This window comes from Sylvia atricapilla, chromosome 20 (assembly GCF_009819655.1).
Source record: "Sylvia atricapilla isolate bSylAtr1 chromosome 20, bSylAtr1.pri, whole genome shotgun sequence".
In the NCBI taxonomy this organism is placed as follows: Eukaryota; Metazoa; Chordata; class Aves; order Passeriformes; family Sylviidae; genus Sylvia; species Sylvia atricapilla.
The window spans coordinates 379,406-403,918 of NC_089159.1; the positions used below are offsets into that span (position 1 = coordinate 379,406).

At 47.9% G+C, this 24,513-nt stretch overlaps 1 protein-coding gene across 1 annotated transcript in view; it reads right to left on the reverse strand.

Moving 5' to 3' along the window:
- The window catches only part of TSPOAP1 (TSPO associated protein 1), a 64,530-nt gene that overhangs the window by 22,313 nt on the left and 17,704 nt on the right, over positions 1-24,513 (reverse strand). Inside the window, exons 5-18 of the mRNA XM_066333103.1 lie at positions 24,148-24,402; positions 19,592-19,699; positions 18,693-18,776; positions 17,935-18,024; positions 17,101-17,223; positions 16,830-16,934; positions 16,030-16,080; positions 9,803-9,986; positions 9,282-9,502; positions 7,050-7,159; positions 5,358-5,467; positions 3,144-3,959; positions 2,490-2,641; positions 636-1,208 (exon numbers count right to left, since the gene is read on the reverse strand). Coding sequence (XP_066189200.1) covers positions 636-1,208; positions 2,490-2,641; positions 3,144-3,959; positions 5,358-5,467; positions 7,050-7,159; positions 9,282-9,502; positions 9,803-9,986; positions 16,030-16,080; positions 16,830-16,934; positions 17,101-17,223; positions 17,935-18,024; positions 18,693-18,776; positions 19,592-19,699; positions 24,148-24,402 — 2,982 coding nt within the window. The remainder of the gene's footprint in view (positions 1-635; positions 1,209-2,489; positions 2,642-3,143; positions 3,960-5,357; positions 5,468-7,049; positions 7,160-9,281; positions 9,503-9,802; positions 9,987-16,029; positions 16,081-16,829; positions 16,935-17,100; positions 17,224-17,934; positions 18,025-18,692; positions 18,777-19,591; positions 19,700-24,147; positions 24,403-24,513) is intronic.

Consider the following 24,513-nt stretch of genomic DNA (forward strand, 5'->3'; position numbering starts at 1 on the left):
TGAAGCATTCCCATGAGCTCTGATGCCAAAAGTCAGAATTGGAAATGGATCGTTTTCCCTGATCTAATAGATCCCACACCAGGAGGGCCCATTTCCCCGTGGTCACAGAGCAATCATTCACCATCATTATATGGCTCTCAAACATCCTCACCACTGTCCTAAAACAGCTTTGAAAGTACTCATCCACCCTACTGGGAATTCCACTGGCCCACTGGGAACTCCAAATAGCCAGTGTCAGAGCAGTTTGCCAGTTCTACAGCCATGGCTGCCTCACTGCCATCCACTAAGGTGCTCTACCACTGTCATGTGCAAACTCACTGGACTGGAGAAGGTCCCTTCAAGTCAGAGAGCACAGCAATGCCAGATAAGCACAGAAACATCCTTTTAACCTTTTAATTCCGCAAACTCTTCCTTTCCTCACTCTGCTCCTTATCTGCTAGCAAACAGAATCAAGGGGTGAGCTGCATCTTTTAGATACACAAGCAGCCAAAACTCACTGACAGTTTGCCACCACTGGATGATGGCCCAGAGGCAATGCTGTGTTGCAGAAAGGTGCTCAGTGGTATCTTGTCCCACTCCTCAAAAAGGATCCATTGCCCTTCCCTGCACACTGGGGAGGAGATGTAAGCACTCACCTGAACCGCTGTCCCATTCCCTGGCCGCTGCAATCCCAGTTCCTGTGAAGGGCCAGGCTCTGTGCCCTGCACTGCGAGCACTGGGCCAGCCTGCTGAGGAGGCACACAGAGGCATTTCTTGTCTCCCACAGTGTCCAACCCCTGTGGGGAAGTGCCTGGAGCCTGCATCAAGGAAGTACTAGGGGAGGGGACGTATGGTGAGGAAGAGGCTTTCTCTGTCAGGGGCCGTGTTGAGCCGACAGGGCTTGAGGAGGGATCAGTCAATCTGGCATCTGAGCTCTCAGCAGGAATTTTCTGCTGGAGCAGGAGCGCCGGCGAGTGCTGTGAGCTGCGGGCAGGCAGCAAGGCCCTGGGGCCCCCCCGGGGCAGTCTGGAGGGGACACTGGTGCACACAGGGGAAGTGCAGTGGGAGGACTGCAGCAGGACCGAGGAAATTTGGGCTGGAACTGAATCCATAGACTCCCCATACTGAGACATTGTCCTCACAGAAACCTCACGGCACACCTGGAACATCTGAAGCTGGGACAAGTCCACTAGGACACTCCCAGCTGTTGGAGAAGTAACTTCTATCACCTGTAATCAAAAGAACAGGAAGTAATTATTTATTTTGCACAGCTCAGCCCTTCTGAGAAGAACAATTCCCAACCCAAAGTTAAGACAGAACCCAAAGCTCTGGAGGGCAGCTGCGCAGAATTCCCACACTTCTGCACAGTATCTGGGAAGAATGAACAGTTGAAGAGAAACTTGAGAAACTGAATAGTCTACAAAATATAAATATATTCACTCCTACTCCAGATTTTAACCCTCCTTGTTTCCTAAGCTTTAAAGAGCTTTTCCCTTTTTTAAGCCACTCTTTTGACTACCTTCCCAGACTCCTCCTTTTTTTGACCTGTGAAGAAAACATTCAATCGTTTGGGTTGGAAGGGACCTTAAAAATCATCTCACTCCAGCCCCTGCCATGGGCAGGGACATCTTCCACTTGAAGCACCCCAGGTTGCTCCAAGCCCTGTCCAACCTGGCCTTGGACACTGCCAGGGCTGGGGCAGCCACAGCTTCTCGCAGCACCCTGTGCCAGGGCCTCGTTACCCTCACAAGGAACAATTTCTTCCCAATCCCATCAAACCCTGCCCTCCGGCTGGCGGAAGTCATTCCCTGAGTCCTGTCCCTCCATTCCTTGTCTAAAGTCCCTCTCCAGCTTTCCTGAAGCCCCTTTAGGCTCTGGAAGGGGCTCTGAGGTCTCCCTGGAGCCTCCTCTTCTCCAGCTGAACACCCCCAGCTCTCCCAGCCTGCCACTAGAGCAGAAAGGCTCCAGCTCTTGAAGCATCTCCACGGCCTCCTCTGGACTCACTCCAGCAGCTCCACATACCTCTAATGTTGGGGGCACCAGAGCTGGAGGCAGCTCTGCAGGTGAGGTCTCACCTAAGCATATCAGAGTGGCAGATTTCCCCCCTACCTTTCTGCCCACGCGGTGGGGATGCCAATTTTATGCTGGATCACAACACTTCTCACATTTGAGAGAAAGCCCCAGGTGGTGGCTGTGTACTTGTCCTTGGGCTCTGTCCACACCTTGCGGCCTCAATGTTTGCCAAAGGATCAGTGAAATCTGGGCTGAGCAGAAGCTGTTTTGCTGCTGGAGATTCCTGCTCCAGGAGCACCTCCAAAATGTGGACAGATATCTTTTGTGCTGTGCATCACACAGCCCAACCAACGTCCTTCTCAGCTGTTACTCTTTTCCGGGCAAATGACTGTCACTGCCTCCTCAGGACACCATCCTGGATCCAGCTTTCCATGTCTTAGAGTCTGACACTAAGTGCCACCCCTGCAGCAGCCCCAGCCCCCCTGCACAGCCAGTACCTTCTGTCCATCTGCATACACGGCATATCCAGTGACCCGGACCCCATTGGAAGATCCCTCAGCATCAATGGTGACAGGTAACCAGCTAATAACCAGGATACCTGGCGAGGGACCAGCTTCTACCTGGACATCCAAAGGAGCATCAGGTGTGCCTGTGAGAGACCAAAGACAATTTCCTCTTGCTTATCTAGCTACAGCATAAAGCTCAACCCTGGTTAGAATCAAAGTGCAAACTCTCAATCAGACTTGCCCCTGCAGAACTGAACTACAACACCCAGGCCAGTCCTGGGAAATGACAGACAGAACCAGATAAAATAAGGTGCTCTTGTTCTGTGAAAGCTTTAATGCACAGAAAACAGAACTTTGCAAAAGTAGCTGAGGCCAAGATGCAGCAACCCTTGGAGCAAGGTCATGGCAAACCATCTCCTCCCTGCCCAACCAGCTGCTCCAACCAGCACAGAGGATGTCTTCCCAGAGCAAATGAAAACAAAAGGGATAATCAAATTTTAAAATAAAGGAAGAAAAACATTAACGCAAAACGGTGCAGCAGCTCAGGCTTTGGGGACCTAATCAACTTTGCTTCCCTTTGTCCCATGGCTTTCCAGCAAAGGGCCAGCTGAGCAGAGCCTCTCCGTGTGCAGAGGCCTGCGGTACCTGCTAAAGGGGTAGTGAAGTGTATCACAGCTGAGTCCTGCTCCTGCCCCTCTGGCACATCTTCCCAAGGAGTTTTCATGGGCCGGGCCTCCAGCTTGGCCACATACTGGGTGCTGGGCTGCAGGTTGCGGAAGGTGTACCAGTACACGCCTGGCTTGGTCACATCACACTCCTGCCCGTTGAGATACACCCCATGGCTGTAATTGCTGTTGCAGGGAAGCCATGTGACCTCTGCTGACGTGGCCGTGACACTTCTGACTTTCAGCATCGTCGGTGCCATGCCAAAAGCCTGCCCCACAAAGAAAGTGCAGCGCAGTTTATCAGAGCTGCCATGCTCCGTCACCGTCTGCACGGACACACGGTAAGCCCTGCTGTGTAAATCCAGTTTTTCTATCACTGCTTTGGTCTGAAGGCCACTCTTCACATTCTGACGTAGTTCTTCATCCACATAGATGTTGTAGCTTTGTATCTCTGGGCAGCCAGCTGGCAAAAGAGGTGGTTCCCAGCCTACAACTATGCTTCTGGCTAGCTGCTTGATAAGAGTCAGTTTTCTTGGATAAGGCACTGCTGTGTGACTAACAGGTTCCTCCTGGTCTCCTTCTGCTCTGCTGGCCAACAGACTGATGCTACTCTCTTCAACGGAGAACTCACTCTTATCTCCACTGCTGGTGCTTGCACTGACCAAACTTTTCTCCTGGTATGAGCTATGGGTGAGATCATTCAGCTCCGGAGGCAGAAATGTCAGGAGGTCATCATCTGCAACTCGCTCAACAAAATTGGAGGGGACCAGCCCTCGCCGGCCATCCATCAGCTCCCCTAAACAAAAAACAGGACACCTGTTACCACTGCTCCTGCCATTGAGACTTCCAGTTCAGCTGTGAGGACTAAGGGACAACATCTATGCCAGGGTACAACTGCTCTGCAGTCAGGAGTGGAAACAATCTCTTGAGATCATTTCCTGATTCCCTCGGGCTCCCCTTGTTAGGTCCCAATGGACACAGTGAGGAAACTCACTCCTCCACATATTTCAGAGCCAAGTAAGTAAAAATTTGGGTTGTGTAATTAATTAAAGGCTTTCTCCTTCTTCATTATCCCATTCTTCCTCATCACAGCTCTTTCACTAACTTTTTTAGCCTTCCCGAACTATGCAGATGGATGATTTTACGTCTTGTCCCAACCATACAGATTTGGAGCTTGCAGTACTTCCTCAAGAAAGTCCATCCTTCCAGCTCTGTATTTAGCTCTGGCCTTTTAGCTACCCCCTTTCTTAAGTTAACTCCTGTACTAATGGTGTCCCAAAAAGACTTGTGGGGACAACAGACACACAGCACTTGGTCTGTGCAGACCCATCAAACCATGGATGAGTAGCACACAGGGACAGTACTGCCTTCCCCCTTCCAAACCCTACCTACAGCAAATCAACTGAAAGCAGGGAAAGCAGAAAAGGTTAGTAAAGAATAACCTTTTAAAACAATAAACAAACAAATAAATTATAAGCTTGAGAATACAAAGAAAGAAAAATGTGGCAGAGCAGTCACAGAGCAAGCAGTGCAACACACATGCATTTGTCTCAGCTCTTGCAAAGCACCTCAGGAAATCAGGAACCATCACCCCTTACGCAAGTGGGTGGCTCCACAAAGAAAATGCAGCACAAATTTACAGCACACAAATCTTGGCTTTGATTCCATCCACGTTTTAATCAACCACGGTCAAGTTTGTAAAAGGGCCAAAACAGAAACCCTGTGTGATACCAGTGAGGGTCACAACGTAGTTTGGGTTGATTACTGTATCCCCTCTCTGCCAAAAGACCATGTGGCAATGGAGCCCATCACCTGCTGCAGTTCCTGGCTCACTACAGTCAGTGAAAAGAGGGAAACAGCCCATCTGCAGAAGGGGCTGAACACATTCCTCTCCATGGCAAAGACAGAACCACACAGGGGTTAAAAACATCGTGGATGAAACCTGTAACTTGCTGAAAGTAGCGACAAAATTTCCACTGTAATCATTAGACTGGGATTTCATAGCTTAGACTTAATTTATTCATAACATAAATAGTCATTTCCAACAGGATCTGCTCGTCCTTCTAACAATCTAACTTAGGGCAGAAACCCTTTACCCTGAGGTTTCAAGATTCCCTCCATTCTTCTCTCATTTTCTGGAGAGAGATTAACTCTCCACTACAGTTCAGTCACATTTCATTTTACTAAAACACACCTTCAAAAAAGCCATCTTCATCCATGTCTCCATAGATGTAAATATATTCTCCAGCAGTCAGCGGAAGCTCTGCCTCTGGATTTTCATTAGGTCCATCAAAAGGATTGTAGCTGAAATTTACAATTTACAATTGGAAGACAATTTGCATAGGAACCTTCCCAGCAGCACATTACAACTGTGATGCTGACAAGCTTTCAATTCACTGGGAATGCATCCACTTTGGCAAGCAGCAAATTCCACAGACAAAGGTCAAGAATGTAATTTACATATAAAAATATTTAGTAACAGGTAATTTCTGAGGAGCAGAACACATGTCTTGTGACATCCAAAGGAACAGGGATATGAGGATGCTGAGGGGACTGGAGCATCTCTCCGAGGACAGGCTGAGAGAGCTGGGCCTGAAGAAGAGTCAACAGAAAGGGGACTTTATCAATGCACAGGTATATTTAGGGTGGGTGTCAAGAGGAGGGGGCCAGATGCTTTCCACTGGTGCCCAGCAAAAGGACAAGGGGCAGCGGGCACAAACAAACAAGACATTCCACCTGAACCTGAGGAAAAACTTCTTTGAGGCTGAGCAAGCACTGGAGTAGGCTGCACAGAGGTTGAGGTGTCTCCTCCCGTTTTAACCCCACATTTTAGACAGTACTCCAAAAAGTTCACCAGCAAGAAAACTAGAAACACATTGGTGATATGGCTTGGACTCCAGGAGTTCTAACGTGCCCACCCAGGGATCCCCAAACTAATCAGAGGGTCTCATTTCACAGGAAAATGCCTCATGAGAAACCTTTATCTTTACAAACACCTACTGCCAATTCCTGCTCTTTACTCCTTAAAAGGAATTCATCATGCTAAAGCAATGTTTACCTCCCTGTGATCTGAAACCCTATGGGCCCAAGACTGACATGAAGACACAGACAACATTTGATGTGCTTCTCACAAGCACGGAATCATCCCTGCTCTTTTCCTCCCAATTCCCAATGGAAAAGCTGAAGGACAGGTAATACAATGAACTGTAGTGACTTGGGCTTGACCATGATGGCTCAGTGAATGAATGGCAAGAGTTATCAAAATACTCTGGGTTTATTCTGTGCCTCTTTTTTTTTCAGTCCTTCAAAAATTGCATCCAGAAACACTTTGGCCAAAAATTTCAAGAATTTAAAGCTGAAATTTTCTTAATTGCTGGAAAAAGATTTCTTGGAGAAAACTTTTTGTGCTATTCTGAAAAAAAACCCAGACAATTCAATGAATATGTCAGGTTATACTAATTTTCAACAGAGAACAATATTCCAAGTTTCACACAGTGATGTTCACTGAACAGCTACTGAGCTTAATGTGCTTTTGTTGAGCTAAGCCTGGATTTTGCAGGAAGTAACAGGTCTCAAATCATGGAATGGTGGGAGTTGGAAGGGACCTTAAAAACCATCTCATTCCAACCCCCACCATGGGCATAGACACCTTCCACTGTCCCAGGCTGCTCCAAGCCCCAGTGTCCAACCTGGCCTTGAACACTGCCAGGGATCCAGGGGCAGCCACAGCTGCTCTGGGTACCCTGTGCCAGGGAGAAATAAGATAAAAGGTTTAACTTACTATTACCAACCCCTAATAATGGTGAATCCTAGAAAAGATTGTGAAGTAGGGATCTGTGGATAACCTATGCAACTTCACAGAGCACAAGCAATGACCACTCAGTACCTGTATCGAGCCAAGAACACCTGGAGCTTTGCAGGGCCTTGGCTGCGTGGCTCTGGCATGAAGGAGATGCTGTCAACATCCAGGTCCTCCATTTCACTTGCAGTGTCCACCTAAAAAGGTTAAAGATAAGGATCCCAGTAAAGGAACACTCAGAGTGTTTGTACATAGTGAAGACATCCTCTAAACTCGTGGCTGGTGTCAGTCTGGCTCCTGGGCTAAGGACCATCTCTAAGAATGACTTTTTACATGAGAAGTAGTAATAAAAGGCAACTGCTCCAGGATGGAGCTTCAGGACTTCCAGTCAGACATCAGCAAAAACTCCTTGCCCAGATGGGTGATACAGCCTTGGGAATAGTTCCCAGAGCTGGGAAAACTCCATTCTTGAAGAACCTGTAGCCTGAGCTCAGAAAAGCCATGGCCACACTGATGTAGACTCGGTGACAGTCCCACTGGAGCAGGAGATTGGACTAGAGGCTCTGGAGACCTCTTCCACCCCACACATCCATAATTCAGTCATGTTGATTACTTGCTCCTTCTAAATGGTAGCTGTGCCTGTGTGCAACACAAATGTCAACCTGAACAAAGGGGCACTGTTGGATGTTGGCACTTTAACTGTCTCTGTCCTCTCCAACACCTGTAAATGTTCTATAAGATGTCTGTGTACTTTAGACAGAGTTTTGATAAGAACTTTTGGATTTAGCTGGCTCTGCTAACTGCACACACTCAATGAAGTGTATGAGTCAGAGCAGGAAGCACCCCCTCCTGTTACAACCTCTCCCTTTCTATCCAGCAGATCCTTCTGCACTTCCTAAACTGAAGGCTGCACCCTCAAGGCATTTGGTGCCTACTGGCAAAGCACCTCTGAGAAACACCTCTCACCAATTTAGATCCTGGTGAAATTTTGGGATTTTACATCCAGTGGCCATAGGTTGTGTAATACAACCCTTGTTCTCGAGGCAATGCACTCCCTGGTGTTTGTCTGAACTTGTGCCAATGAACCAATTCAAGCTGCCTTTTTAAAGCAGACAACAAGGCAAATGTATTTTTGATGAAGACCCATTGCTGGCACCAGAACACAAGTATTTTTTCTAATACATGAAGAGTCAGAGTCAATCTTGGGAAGAATTCAGAGCACCTTTTCAAAGTACTGTAGTTCTTGTAATGCAATCCTGCCCCATGTCCTTGGAGAACAAACACCTGTAACACCCAAATGAAGGGTCTTAGCCTGGAATGTTCCCACAATTATGTGTTGTGGAAGCACTCCAGGCATTGGCTCTTTTCCAAGGGTCCCACACTTTTCTCTGCAGGCATCTATCTCTCCAGGGAGGCATAGTGGCTTCCAAGGTTTCTTTTGATCTAAAAAGTAGGCATTTTTTTTCTGCTATAGATTTGCTAACAGTTCCATACCTGTTCTTCCCCAGGCGTGACCTTCACTTTGTCTCTGAATATGGCACTTCCCTGAGCTCTTACACAGTGGGAGGCTCTGCCTGGCACAGAAGCAGCCCTTTTGTTGTGGGTTGTCCTGACCTGGGCATCTCAGCAGTTCAGTGGCTTTAGGGCTCAGGAAACCCCAAAAGAGCCCCTCACCTAGCCCCATTCACAGCACTGCTCTGCCCCAAACTGTACCCTCAAATGCATAAGAGAAAGCATCCACCCCTGCTCAAGCGAACCCCACACCACCACGAAGGGGCACCTGGGGAGAAGAAGCAACAGCCATTGAGGAGATCTTGGTGACACAGACATGCAAAGCCTGTTAGTTCCATCCCTCTTCGCTTAGTAATTAAAAACACCAGACAAGAAGTTTGAGTTCCTCCTTCACAGCTCAAGGCCAAAAATAGTCTGGACACAGTTTCTTCCCATGCTAAAAATTCCAGTTTGTAGTCTTTATGTGTTTTAGTGGCAGCTTACCATGAGCTATCTCAGACATCCCATCCCACTCCTTCTCCAAGCTCCCAGACACCATCTAACCAGTTGTTTCCTTCATGGAGCACAGCAATGTATTCAAATGAGCATTGCAAACATAGTATCCAAGGTAATCCCAGTATTTTCATACAGTTTTTCTCTTGTTTATCCCATTTTCTTCAGGCAGCCAGAAGGGAATGAATGCAACCTTACTGGTGAAAGCAAATGACCATACTGGGGAATGAATGCAACCTCACTGGCGCTCTCAGCAATGTATTTATTCCCTTCTGGCTGGAACGCACAGGCAGCAGAGGGGACTCCCATACTGACCTCTGGAGTTGGGCAGGATTTTGGACTGTTCTGCATGGATTCAGATTTTGAAGAGCTGGACTGAGACTCCCCTTTCTTGGATTGTTTCTGAGAACTGGTGGGAGCAGGTGGGGAGCCCACAGTGGTGTCTGGGCCCCGCTGGGACATCTCGAGCCCATCACTCCCTTCATTGTGAACCTTTTTTGTGCTCTGATGGGTGAGCAAGCCAGGAACAGCCGGCTCTGCAATAAAATCAGCTGTCCATTAGTTACAGCCACAAGCAGGATACAGGATCACCAATGAGCATCCCAGGGAGCAGCCCAAGTCTCTACAAACGTGCCTCGTTCAACATACTGGACACCTGAGCTCTCCCTGGCCACAGAAATGCCAATTTCTCTCTACAAAATGAACCAAAAGTATTTACAATAGGGACAGAGAAGCCAAAATTGCACTAAAGATTTGCATTATCTCCTTTAGGCTTTTTCGTTTACATAAATATCAGTCCCTTTGTCAAAGCCCTCTCAGGCACATCCAGCAATTACCCTTCTCCCAGCAGGGCTGTGGGGCAGAGGTGCACAGAGCAAGAGGCAGCTCCGAAGTCACCAGAGTGGAGGTGAGAAGGTCGATTTTTCCTGTTTGAAGTCGGAATTGTTGAAGTTCCTGCGACAGGAGGCTGAACTGCTCTGTTTGACTGCGACACTGGTCTTCCAGATCCTTCACCCGAGCCTGCCAGGAGAGAACAAGGTGAGGAACAAACCCCTGTCGAAACACTGAGGTTCCAAACAGGATCTGCTTTTGTTGCATCTTTCCCCAGACTCCGAGAAGCTAAAGGATGTTTTTAAATGTCCTGCCTAGGAACAGTCATTGGAAACTGGCAGCCTCACACCTCTACTTATCTTAGCAAAGCTGAGGCTCATCCTCTCTAAGGAAGCTGACTACAAACTCCATTAGGACTTAGCCCTAAAATTGTGGGTTTGAACTTCAATATTATCTCTCAGCCATGCACGAGATCAAATGAGATTGGTCAGAGACAAACCAGCCTTAAAAAGATTCAGAAGGCTTTGCATGGTTTTTGGAATATTAAAATCATGTCTCCAAAAGGACTGGTCTCCCAGTTTTGTCCATCACTCCAGAGGCTCCAACAAGCTCCCAAAACCTTAACCTGACCTCCCCACCATTCCAGGAAGGATCACCAACTGTCCCTCCAGACCTTGGCTCCTCCAGGCACTAGGAAGGGCAAAGAGCACACAGGGTCATGTTGCAGAACAGTCCTTTGATGTGGGAAGCCCACACACTTTCCCCCCCCCCCCCCCCCCCCCCCCCCCGGTCCAACAGGGATGATTTACTCCAGGCAAATGCATGGTGAGGACAAACTAAATCTCAGTAAGATGAGGTGCTAAGGAGCTTTGGGAAACACTGTGGAGAGGGAAGGACACATTCCTGATAGAGAACCATTTGTATTTTCCCATATTCCCTTTTTACCATCTCTAGAACTTCCCCTTACAAAAAATTGCTGATTCCTGGCTGTCTTTACACATCCCCACATTCCCCGAGGCTGTAGGCAGATCAATTCCCAGGTGATTGCAATTGCCTCTTTCCCTCCTCTCGTTGTTTCTTCTATGTAAGATGCACCAAAACAGATGACTGCACTGCACTCTTAAAAAATTTCCATTCTACCAAACGTATTTGAAGTGTTTTTTTTCTCCATCCAACTCAAAAATAAATGATGCCTTGAAATATTATATGAGACAGAAAATCCGAGTTTTTAGGCAGCTCTAAAAATAACATTCCTGACCTGGAAAAAGCTCTCTCTGTGGTCTCAGAGTAACAAAAACCTTTGTAGCCACTCTGTAAGGATTCAGGAGGGTCGTGCATTTTTATTTGACTGTGACATATCTGTTTTAGGCATTTCAGTTTATCACTTGTTTCCTGCACAAGCCCGAAGGTGCTCTCATGCTCTAAGCAAAGCCTGGTGAAATCTCTCAAGTTTGGCAAGAACTATCTCTGAACTGAATTCAGATGCCAGGACTAACTCCCAGAAGTGTCTGTGTTATCCACTTGCTCAGAGTGAAATCCTTGTTTACTAAGTCACGGTGCACAGGATTCCTCTGCGATTTTGAGTGTTTGAATTTACTTACAGTTTGTATTTTTCACACAAAGACTTCTCCCCTACAACATTACATCTTAATAGAGAAAAGAAACCCTCAACAGTAAGAACAGTTGCACTGGATCAAAGGACAGCTCCTCAAGTCCAGCATCCATCCCTGATCCCACCTTGGGACAGAGCCTACAACAGACAGGTCCAGAATGACTGCAGGACCAGAGGGGGATTTCGTGTCTTCTCTGGAGACGTGAGCCAGCAGATGCATTTGGATATTGTGTTTAATAGCACCGTAATAGTACCTCATCCTGTAAATTCATAAACCACAGTTTAAATCCATTTACACTGGCGGCCAAGCCAACAGCCCAGATAATTCACAGTTTAATTCTAAGACACCTAATTTGTTAGGTGTCTTTTCAATCTGTTATTCCAAACAACATACAAACATGCCTTAAGCACTACTGCCACATCATACACAAGGTGTGCTTCTAGCAGCTACTTGCAGGGGACCGCAGACAGGTGGGAAGCAACAGGTTTCCAGGGCAGTGCTGGGAGGCAGGAGAATAAGGAAGAGGAGGCCCAAGGACATGGCCAGGAGGTTCAGGGAACCAGCTGAAATCAAGCCCCATACAGAGAGAAGACTTCTGTGTATGTGCCCAACCCAATATAGGGAGAAAGGAGTCTCCCACAAGTGGAACTGCAGAAAACAAGCGGACTTCCAGAAGAGGCTGCAAGAGCAGGAGAAGAGCTTGGTGGGGTCAGTTTAACCATCAACTCAGGAACTGATTCTCCACACCCAACCACCACCAGCTCAGCCTCACCCTCTAAGACACTCATTCCTGGCTGGTCTGTTCCACTTCTCCAGCTCATGTTCTCCTTTCAGATGTCTCTTGTTCCCTTTCTCCATATCTTCTGCTATGTACTTTTGAGATCAAGTCAAAGTATCTTCTGCTATGTACTTTTGAGACCAATTTTGCTAGAAGGGAATTCTGCAGCCCAAGCTCTTGCTAAAAGCAGGGCTGAAGCCAAAGGAATTGAAGGAACATCCATAATTCCACGTCAGTGTGGGTTCAACTCCGACAGGATGTGAGCATACCCAAATAAAGTTCTTTCCTGAGAGTGCCCACTACTTTACTGCTTTTTTGACCAACTTGTGGCTGACATTTTTTTAAAAAATCCCCTACCTCCAACCCTGCACCTTCTGTACCAGCAGGGAATTCTGAGCCCACCACCAGGCATGTTTAGTTCCTGCTTTCTCTCCTCCATGTGCCTTTGCACAGTCAGTGTAACCTGCATTTTATCTCCCCATTCCTCCTGAGATCTCTGTCAGATTGGAAGGTTTTAAAGAAGCTTTATACCAGCTAAAACCCTAGCACTTGTCTTCTTTCCAGAACACCTGTGAACAGGCCAGCTAGCACAGCTCATAGGCTGGAACTTCACTAGTTACCACCTCTTCTGGGAAATCTCTGCTTCCCATCTTCCACCTAATTACAAAGCCATCTTCTTCACAACACTCATTTGCAATGGCGCTACCACTGCCTTTGGGGTTTGAAGGAAACATTTCACTATTGGACTGCAAAGACACTCAAATGCGGAGAAGGACCACAGTGGACAATTCTAAAAACCTGGAAGTGCCAAAAAAAGTAAGCTTCTAATTGGTCAAGAAAGCAAGGCACTTAAAGAGAAAAGCAGCTGCTCCATCAAACTCATAGCGGGAGCTCCTTTAATTACATTTATTTATCGTCAGTAACACTCTTGCAATCTTTTCCAGAGTATAGTTAAAACAATAATATCAAGCAACTATCAAAGTCAGAACACAGGGAAAAATGTCCTGTTTGACAAGTGTTAAGAGTAGTACCTGCATGCAATCCAAAGTACTCTGGGAGCAAAAAGAAAAGCAAAAAGAGATATCAAACCACATCAGCAGTTACACTACAACACATTGCCAAAGACAACCCAACCCTCAGTCTGAATGAAATTGTTTTCTCACCAAATTACAGTCTCTGCTTTGTTCCATACTGAGATGCCCACCTCATTCCCAGAAGCATCTGCTTGCCAAACAAAAGCTAAATCCTACACACCAAATGCATGAATAAGATAACCAGGCACTTTTTGAGGGCCTCCAAATTACAGTGTGCTTTGAGATAAATGACAATATGCTTAGAGTAGCTGCTAAATTTCAAGCCCCTGTTTCTGAGCACATTGCACCCACTGAAAAATGAATGGAATGGACATTTTGTGCCCAGACCTTTCCCCAGGTCTGAGAACATGGAGCTCTGAGAATCAAAGCACAGCTCAGAGGCTGGCTGTGACAGGATCTCAAGCAGCTGACAGCCTGCTCAGTCCTGCATCCTGCTCCTAGGCCAGGGAAAACAAGCAAAGTTGAGCTCAGGTCCCCTCATTTCCCAACAAAACTGGATTCCTGGAAGGAGGCTGTCTCCTTTTGTATCTATGCAGCGTCAAAGGCAGTTGAAATCTTATCTCATGTACTTTGGAACCACTGAACTCCCTCATTCCCATGATCATAACCCTCAAGCTTTTCTTCCTAAGCTAACACGGTGCTTCTCTCCATGGCATTTCTGCAAACACCCCATTCCATACTCTCCTTAAGGCACTGCCTTACCTCAGAACTAAACACCTGAAGCTGAAGGAGATCATCTGGAGCACTCGGATCACCTGATCCAAGCCCTCATTCAGAGCAGGGTTGGCTGCCAAGAGCTCTGTCCAGTTCTGAACATCTCCATGGAGAGAGACTCCACTTATGACAATCATGGGACAGAACTCTTCAAACAGGAAAATGGAATACACCCATTCTTCATCAATATCACATCAAAAAGCAATTGAAGCATATGTAAAAAAGACAATACATAGCACAGGTATCTCAAACCCCCTAATTAAGCCACACACTGATGTTCTGGAATGACTATGATTATAATTAAGTAATTTAAATGACTGTTGCCCTGCATTAAACTGGCTTTTAATGACAGTTCCTCTTTCTTTGGTCCACTTTATAAAATTCAGGCTCATGTTAAATCAGGCTCCGAGAAACCTGGTCTAGTGGAAGATGTCCCTGCCAACAGCAGGAGGTGGAACTGGATGAACTTTAAGGTCCCTTCCAACCCAAACCATTCAAGGATTCTGTGATCTCTGTACTAGTAACATGAAAGCAAGAATATTTAACTGGTAAGACCCTTGCAGAAGAACATTACCTTCAAACACAGAATAAGAGGACTCTCTCTTTCTTCCTTTGCACAGGGAGATGTCGGTTTAAACTTAAGTAGCTTCTCCAACCCTTCACTGAATTAGGTCAGAAAATGTTTGGCAAACATCATAGAATCATCAGATCTCAGAAGGGTTTAAACTGGAAGGGACCTTAAAGCTCATCTTGTTCATCATCATCATGGAAAGAGACACTTTCCACTAGACCAGGTAGCTTCAATGGCCTTGAAACAGAACCACAGCAACACTCCCTCTCCCTAAAGGCTGCTCAGAAACCATCTAAACACCAGCTGGTACAGCAGCATCTATATCAGCTGATCCCATCTCTGCAGCCAAACACAGAGGCCCCCAAAGGGATGTGGCAAGGGCACAAGATATAATGTCACATCCCCCAATACTCACCCAGCTTGTAACATTTCAATCCTGTTCAGCAGGAGCCCAGCACTCTTGGGCTCTACAGCTCAGACACTGGCCAGGCCCCATCCAAAGTTGCTGCTATTTGTAGTCATGGAGCAATCCCCTCCATCAAGGATACTTCCCACCTGCATCAACAGTCCTGGGCTTCCAAGAGCCACAGAGCTGCACAACAGTGGGCAAAGGGAGTTCACTCTGACTGTCTGTCAGACAGCCCTGACTGTCACCACTGGAGACAGGAGCACAGCCCCAACAGATTTCACTGTCTAGGGGTACAGTATGATCTGCTCATCTCAGATGTTTCAGTGCTCAGAAAACCTCTGAGAGAGCAGATGATGATCCCCTTGCCACCACACCCAACTCAACCCTCTGGCAGTCACTAAACTGTCACATCAGTTTCCAGGGTTTTGCGCTGGGCCTTGGCAACTCCAGGAATCCAATGTTTTCTCCAAAGTCGCCCTGACAGACACTAAGCTGATGCCAATCAACCTAAAAGCAGTGTTCAGCACATCTGCCAGGCTGCACTGGTACACTGTCAGGCACCAGCCAAAGCACATTCCCTGTGTGCATGTCAGAGCAAATGGGACAGGGGAGCTACCTCAAGCTTTACCACTCCTTATGCCCAGGTTTTCCTATTTTTCCCACAATAATTTTTTCTTATTTTTCCCTAATAAAACATATAGAGCCCTCACACACAAGAGAAATTTTAAATCCCATACACACAAGTATTCTCCTTTCACATGATGCTGGAAAACAGAACAGGCAGATCTGAATTTGATTAATAAATGCACCTCTGAAAGAGTTTTTGGGCACAATCTGAAAGAAGTAACCTATCTAAGGACTGAGCAGTCCAGGATAGAATTCCCCAAACTTTGACCCAAACATTAGTTTCACTGCAGCAACATGTTGCATTGCATCAAGGCACTACAGCATTTTGCTCAAGAACCAACAAAACCCAGGGCACCCAAACTGATACTATAAACAAAAGGTACCAAATCTGGAGCCACTAACCCCTCTTGTTTCTTTCCGTCTTACCTCTAGAAGCTGTACTGCTCCTTCATGTTCCCTTCTTGCCTCTGCCTGTGCCTAAGGAAAAATAAGAAAGGGAACAAATCAGAAAGTAGCCAACCTGAGTTCAAATCCACTGTCGTGCTACCTTGGTAGTCCATTGTAGACTACTGGAGCACCTGTCTGGTGAGGAGCAGCTGAGGGAGCTGGGAAAGCGGATCAGGCTGGAGAAAAGGAGGGTCAGGGGGAACCTTGTGGCTCTGCACAACTCCCTGACAGGAGGATGCTGCCAGAGGGCAGTCGGGCACTGCTCCCAGGGAGCAAGGGAAAGGACAAGGGGAAATGGCATCAAGTTGTGCCAGGGCAGAATCAGGCTGAATACTGAGAAAACTTCTTTACAGTCCCTGGCACAGACTGCCCGGCACAGTGGTGAAGTCACTATCCCTGGGGCAGTTTAACAGCTGTGTAGATGTGGCTCTTGGGGACATGGGTCAGTAGTGGTCTTGCAGTGCTGGGGGAACAGATAGGCTTGATCTTAGACGGCTTTTCCAATCTTACCGATTCCATGACTTTATGATTTAAACCACTGTATAGTCTGGAATCATCTCTTGGCTCTGGACATACAGCAGTGAGAGGTCAGAACTGACATTCACAAGGAAAGCCCTTCACTTTGCTCAGGTAGCAGAGTTCACCTGGACTCAGATACTCTTACCTTGCAAACATGTAGTTGTAACTCACATCAACCTCCTCCATGCACACCTCCAAAGGAAACAAGGTGCAGGAGTCCATTCAGAGAGGAAAAAGTCTCCCTGTCACACCCTACGTACCTCCTGCAACCGCCGGACCTCCTCCTGCTTCTCCTGCAGGACTAGCAGTGCTTCCTTGTGCTCCACTTCCAGCTGCTGCCGCCGCTCAGCCACATTTCTCATGTGCTGCAGGACAAGGCACACACAGCTGAGGGGTGACACTACTGAAATGCTGTCCTGTGTTCTACCAATGGCCACAAAGCCAAACCAGGGCCTGTATTTCAGGTCATCATTGCACAAAGTAAAAAACTGTGTTTGAGACAGTCCTTCCAGCCATGTGGATCCTACTGACCTTCAGCACCTGCTCTAGATTCTCCAGCTTGGTTTGGAGTCCTTGATTCGTCTGAATTACTGAATCCCGTTCCTGAGTCACTAAAACAACCTGCAGTTTCAGGTCAGCATTTTCAGATTCAACCTGAAGGGAAAGGATTTTCAGTGAGCACAAGCAGCCATAGGTGTTCCTTGTAAAAACCACGGAGACCAAGTTTATTTCTGTGCTTTCTGTTGGCAATGACACGAAAATTAGGACCCTCTTCTCACTCAGGTTTTCACTTAAAGCAAATAAATGAGCATTTGTATCAGGCCTCAATGTGTAACACTTTATTTGTGCACTGCTTCTCTCCCTAGATTCATCTCCCCTTCTCTTTTGCAAGGAGGAAGAGACTGGGATAGGAACAGGCTACATAATGAAGAGATAAAAAAACCAAGCACAAGATCTGTAAGCATTTTTAATCCTACATAGTAGGATTAAACACAGAGAACAGGACAGAAAATTCAATACCCTGCTGAAATCATCTTTGCCTCCTCTACTTACCACAAGGAATTTTTGGTTCCAGGGTGCACTACGGCTTGGCAACTACCAGCAACACAAGCAAAAACAAACATTTCCACGTATAGCAGTTACTTAATATGTAGGAAGCCCTATGCATGGTGGCAAATTAGCACATGGGACTAACAAATGACTTTCTAACTCTTGTGCACTACATTTGTCCAGAGAAGAAGCTGGGAACAGAAGCCCAAAACAGCACACGACCATTACTGAGCTGGAAACTTGAGACAGCATGTTCTTCTCAGTAGAGTTTTGCAGAAGCCGATGCTGCCAACCTCACAAAGACACTCCTTTTACCTGTCCTGCCCACCCAGCCTTCTCATTCAGCTGCAAGTTTTCTTCGGCCAGTCGTGCATTTTCACTCTGCACCTCCTGCAGCTGGATCTCCTGTCCAGAAAGAGCAGGAATTACACCAAGGCCCTCTGTCTAATTCCCCCAGATTATCGTGCAGAGCAGCTCCGCTGCTCCTGTTTCCTGATGGTGCAGGATGCTGGTGGGATGCTGCTTGAGGGCTGGGCAAGCAACAGTGAGCAGCACTGCTCAAACAGAACCCAGCCCTGAGCTGAATCATGGGGTTGGACCTGGATGACCTTTAAGGTCTCTTCCAAGCCAAATCAGCCTGCGATCTCTTGAGCAAAGCAAAGCCAAAAAAGAAGGGAGAAACCCACATGCTCTGCTATGAGCTGCAAAACCTCCCTGGAATTAAACAGCCAACAAGAAGCACAAGAAAATGGCAGTGGGATGGTGTTATTACTATTTCAATACCTTTCTGGAGTGCCTGTGAAAATGGTTAAGTATCTCTCCAAATTAGCAAAAGCCACAGAATTTCATCCAGTGACTTGTATTGCTGTACTGAGCCCACATGTAACCGAAAGACTAAATAAACAGCCCCACTCTTAAGGGCTGGAGCCCCAAATCTGTGAAACTGTTCAAATAAACAGAAACACTGGTGACTCCTTATTAAGATGAACTGAAGAGAAACCAAAAGAGGCACACAACAGCTTAGCCTCTATTCTCCCATTATGTTCATAACAGTAGGCAACAAGAACACTTACTAGTTCTTTGCATCTTTTATGCTTTTTCCTCACTTCATGCTCAAGGTTTTCACATTTTTTGCGCTTTTTCTTGAGTTCAACTTCCTGCACGAAACAAGCAGAAGTAGATCAGCAAGGCTACACTCTTACAAAACATATGAAATTCAAGCCCAGCCTGTCAGACCTGGTGCTGCATTAGTTATTTTTATTTTCTTACAAAAATCTCTTTGTGATAAACTTAAACAATGGAGAAACCAAGGGAGATTTTTCTAGAAGTCAGGGAAAAAAAAAAACAACCAGATATTCTTCTCTTCCCCAAGCCTTCAGTGTGGAAACAGAAAGCCTTCAGTTCTGCTCCCACATGCATGAATTGCTCCTATTTATACAGAACAGTAAAGGACAAGGTGTGGGGGACAAAACAACAGAGTTGTATAAAATTTTCATGTTTAAACACCAGCTGTGCTATTTTAGCTCCTATTCTAATTCCAGTGACACCTAACAGAGCACAGACATGTTCTTGATCTGCAGCCACTCACTACCCCTCAGATCAACAGGAGCTGCTAAACCTTCCTGCGCACTGTCTTAATTGGTGGAATAATCCACAAGAGACACATTCCTCATCCACATTTTCCCCAGTTCAAATAAGTCCAAACCAAACACAACACAGAACCTACTAGCAAGTTTGCCTCTCATTTGAGCGTGACGTATTCCCCTGCCAGTCCAGCACCTGGAGCTGACACCCAGCAAAACTCTGCATGCAGATGGCCTGTGTTTTCCCATCAATTCCCAGAGCTTCCCACTTTTGCAGAGCAGCTACACCTAAAAAGACTTAAGTTCCCAAAATCTCTACCTGGATTGCACATGTGAAACGCCCAGTGAAAGTAGCACACTCCTTCCCTCAAACCAGGTTCACAACTCACCAGCTGCTGTATCTGTTTGCTGCTCTCCTGGTTTGTTACTGCATTTTTGGGAGGAAAATTTTCATGTCCTTCAGAGGCAGTTCCCAGTGGTTGCACACCTGCTTCCACCTGAAAGTAGAAGAGATGCCAGAGAACTCAGGGACATCCTGAGACTACAGAGCACACTAAGGGAAAAGGGACTTTCCTGGCAGTACCACCCAAGAAAGCAGTGCTCCACAGCAAACTCCTGATCTCTGAGCTGCACCACTTGACATGGAGAAAGATGGATACTTGCCAGGGATCTCTGTGCTGGGAATCTCCTGGACCCCAGTGCCAACTAGCCCAGCTTGACTGAAGCACCCCCTGAGCAACTGTGGGCTCCTGGAAGCTCTCAGATCCAAGCTCCCATTTGTGCCTCACCTAATGGCTCAATGAGAGCCAGCAGCAACATCTTTCACGGCCCTTCCCAAAGCGACACACAGAGGTGAAGGGAGAACACAGCCCACAAAGGGCAGAAAGAGAAGATGTCAGAATCTAAGTGCAGGGAAGAGCAGACAAACACTACCAACAAATGCAGCATCCCACCTCTGCTGGCAGCTGGTAAGGGCTGAAATGGCAGCAGTGTCAATGGCTTATGTGCCACCACCAAACCAGATGAAAGGAGACACTTTTTATACGCATTTGAACACAAGTTTCCAACAAAATGCCTTTGCATTTGGGTCACAGACAAACACACCTTAATCTTCTGAATTTTTGCTCTTGCCTGATATTTGACACGGTCTGCCCAGAATAAGCCCTGACTGCGAGGCAAGGACTGAGACATACAGAAGAAAAAGGGCCTTGATAAGACTTAAAGCATTAAATTTATTTTTGATGAGCAGATTTTGGGGACAGATGTTTAAGATCACCAAAGCAAACCTGTACTGTGAGGAAGCAGTAGGACTTGATGAATCCATCTCACCCGTAGCCCTCAGGTGACCTCTCCTCTGACATGGGATTCCTCATTTCACTGTGAACACCTCGAGTGCTGAGGGTTCCATGGGATGAGGTCTGAGCTCCCTGTTCAGCTAGTCATTAGGGCAGTTCTAAGCACTATATCTAGGATGCGATTTTTAACCTATTTTTGCCTTGAAAGACATGGGGTTTATCTGCATCTATACTCATGCTCTTCTGCTGAAAGCCTGAGAGCTCCAAGAGCTCACATTCAAGACCAAGCTACCAAGAATGTCTCATTTTTTGCTACAAACAAAATTCTGAAATCACCTCCCATGTGAATCTCATTCCCCATCATCCATGGAATAAAGTTCCCTCCAGAGTCCGACAGTCTGAGCACCAATCAGCACATGGAAATCTCGGGATCCTCCACCCAACCCACAGCACCTCAAGGGTCCCAGGGCTTGGAAGCTTTCAGGTCTGCTGTGAAACCTATATTTAACTGTGGGATAGCCCTGTGGAAATGTTTCTGAGACTTTTTTGTTTTTCAATCACCTTGCTCATACCAAGTTTCAAACTGGTATTTCAGAGAATCCCGGAATCACTGTGCTTGGAAAAGACCTCCAAGCCCATCCAGTCCCAGCTGTGCTCGATCCCCACCTGGTCCCCAGCCCAGAGCACTGAGTGCCACATCTGGGCCTTCCTTGGACACCAAACCTCCCTGGGCAGCCCCACCAAGTCCTGACCACCCTTTCCATTGAGAAATTCTTCCTGATGTCCACCCTGAGGCTCCCCTGGCCCAGTCTGAGGCCGTTCCCTCTCCTCCTGTCCCTGTTCCCTGGAGCACAGCCCGACCCCCCCGGCTGTCCCCTCCTGTCAGGGAATTGTGCAGAGCCACAAGGTCCCCCCTGAGCCTCCTTTTCTCCAGGCTGAGCCCCTTTCCAGCTTCCTCAGCTGCTCCTGGGGCTCCAGCCTGGGGTGCTCCATGGTACAGGGTTCACCCAAGGGACCAGCAACAGCCTCCTTCCTTCACCAGTGCTGTCAGATTTAGCCTTGCTGACCTGTCAGCCAGAAAATCTTCTGGCAGTGAGGACAGACTCTCCTGAGTTAGAGAAAAAAAGCACATGCATGAGAAAAGCAGTCTTGTCTGACAGAACCTGCAGGATCAGGTGGAAATCAAGGTATGGAAGGGTCATTCAAGGAAGGTAAGGGCAAGGCAGAGGGAAAAAAAAAACATCTGTGCATCCCTCGTCATCACAGCAGAACCTAGGGGGAGGAAATGGGGGCAGAAATCTCAAACTATGTAGAACAATGCTGAGAACCTCTCTGAAACAGGACTGTTTATACGAACTATAGAAGCCAAGAAAATAAACAGTAACAAACCACCAAGATTACATAATATTCACTCCAGGGCTCAAAAACCCCTTTGGCATGAACTGAATCCCTCACTTCACTGGGAACTGAATCAATACGTGCAGCAAGTCACTTCTCCAACACTGCCTTAATACATAACACCTGGTAGATGGCAAATGCCATGCTTCAAGAGCATTCCAGAGTTTTAAGCATATTCCAGTAGACATCTGTAGAAAGACAAACAAAGTACATTTGACACCAGTTCTGAGCAAACTGATAGAAACTGCATAAAAAGCAAATACTTTAAAAAATACCCAAACAAACTTACATTCTGGCAAGGGGAAACATATTCACAGATCAATAAAGGTTTTTTAAGATGTCAGCAAGTAAGTGGGTGAGGAGACCCAGTAGGAACCTGCTTGGGCGCTCAGAAGACATTCAGCTGCAGTCCTTTAACAGGCGTCTGTAGACACTGAGCCACCACGGGGCGAGTGAGGGTTTTCTCTTGGGTATATATATTCAGTAAAAATGAGAGGGCTGAAAGAGGGAGCAGAACTGCAAGTACTGATGGAGCAGAGACAAACAGTGATGACGGCCTCGTGACACTGAGTGATTACAGAGACTAATGATGGTTTAATAAAAAGTGCTTAGACAAAAAGGTAAAGAGATCTTTTGGGAAAGAAAGAGGAAACTTCATTGTGCTATCACATAAATCAATGCCACAGCGTCCGGGATGCTGCTCCACGCTGCTTCCCCAACACAAAACTGACAGAGAAAACACACAAAGGAGGGAGACAAAGATGATGAACACTGAATAATGGAAGAGACTGGAATGAAACAAAAAGGAAAAAAAAAAAAAAAGGCAGGAGGGGTTTATAAATCCAGGAGTGACTTGGAGGAGGCACACAAGGAATAAATATTAAATACATCTGCTGTAAGAGCCGGGGGGAAATAAACGAGAGCAGCTGGAAGGAAGGTGGGGGGAAGATCCGCAGCCCGATCTCCCACGGGGGGTTATGGGATTCTATCACACTGAAAACACGGCAAGAAACCGGCAGAGCCCCTAGAAGCCAAATCCTTCCGAGCCCGCGCCTCGGAGATCCCTGCCCCTCCGCCCCGGGGGGGAAACAGCGGCGGCCGCGGCCCGACCCCGCGGAGGCCGCGGCTTGACCCGCCGCGCTCGGCGCAGCTGCTCCCCGGCAGGGCCTCGGGCGGCGCCCGGCACAGCCCGGCCTTACCTGGCGGCGGCGCGGCCCCGTCCGAGGCCCCGCGGCCCAGCCCCGGCCCAGCGCAGCCCCGGCGCCCCCGGCCCGGCCTAAGCTGGCGGCTGCGCGGCCGCGGCGGGGGGCGGTGCCCTGAGGCGGTCCCGGATCTCTCGGCCTGAACCACTGCGGGCGGAGGGGCGGCGGAGCGCTGGCGGCTCGGGGCGCGGCGGCCCCGGACAGGGCCCCAGCGACACCGGGCGAGGGCGAATTCTGCCCCTTTGCTCTGGTGACGCCCCCTGGAGCTGCCTCCAGCTGGGGGGGGACTGATGTTGGACGGAGTCCAAAGGAGCCTGGGAGCTGCTCTGAGGGCTGGAGCACCTCTGCTCTGGAGCCAGACTGGAGAGCTGGGGGTGTTCACCTGGAGAGGAGAAGGCTCCAGGGAGAGCTCAGAGCCCCTTCAGGGCCTAAAGGGGCTCCAGGAGAGCTGGAGAGGGGCTGGGGACAAGGGCTGGAGGGACAGGACACAGGGAATGGCTTCCCACTGCCAGAGGGCAGGGCTGGGTGGGAGATTGGGAAGCAATTCCCGGCTCGGAGGGTGGGGAGGCCCTGGCACAAGTTTCTCAGAAAAGCTGTGGCTGCCCCATCCCAGAAAGTGTCCAAGGCCAGCTTGGACATTAGGGCTTGGAGCAGCCTGGGATAGTGGAAGATATCTCTGCCCTTGTCAGAAGAGAGTGGAATGAGATGCACTTTTAAGATCCCTCCAATCCAAACTGAAGAAGAAACATTACCTGGTTTCCTAGGTGGATAAACACAGCACGGGAGCCCTGTGCTAGAGAAAACGAACAGGACTGAACTCCTGGCACGGCTCGGTGTCCCTGTGCTGGTGTGGGCTACCAGCAGCATCCACATCCCTCCTCACCCTGAGACCTGGTGCTAGAATCCGTCCCTTTGGAAACCAGCGCTGTGCCTATTTGCAGCGGATGTGAACCACAGCCCTCACCTTCTCCAAGTGAAGTTCTCTAAGAACAGCAATTAACTAAGTCATTAAATAGCCAAACTTTCCGATCGCTGACCCACTTGTCTCACCTCCCTGCGAGCTCTCCCTCCCAGCGCTGGGTCTCCCAAGGGCTCCTTTGGTCGAGATGCACGTTTGAGGCAGGAATTTGTTGGTCCCAGATGCATGGCAGCACTGGGCATGGCACTTCCTGAGCTCATTTTGGAGGAACGCAGGCACTCCTTGAAATTCTTGAGTGCAATCTGCCTCTGGAGCCGTAGCACCTCTTGCTGGGATTCCCGCAGCAGGCGGTCAAACTCAATGACGTTCAGGCAGCGAGGGTCGTCCTGTGGGAAACCAACCATGGCACCATGGCAGTGACAAGCTCCAAAAGGTGGAATACGTCACATTTAATATGCAAACTCAAAAAGAGGAAAACCCAGGTAGTGTGGCACACA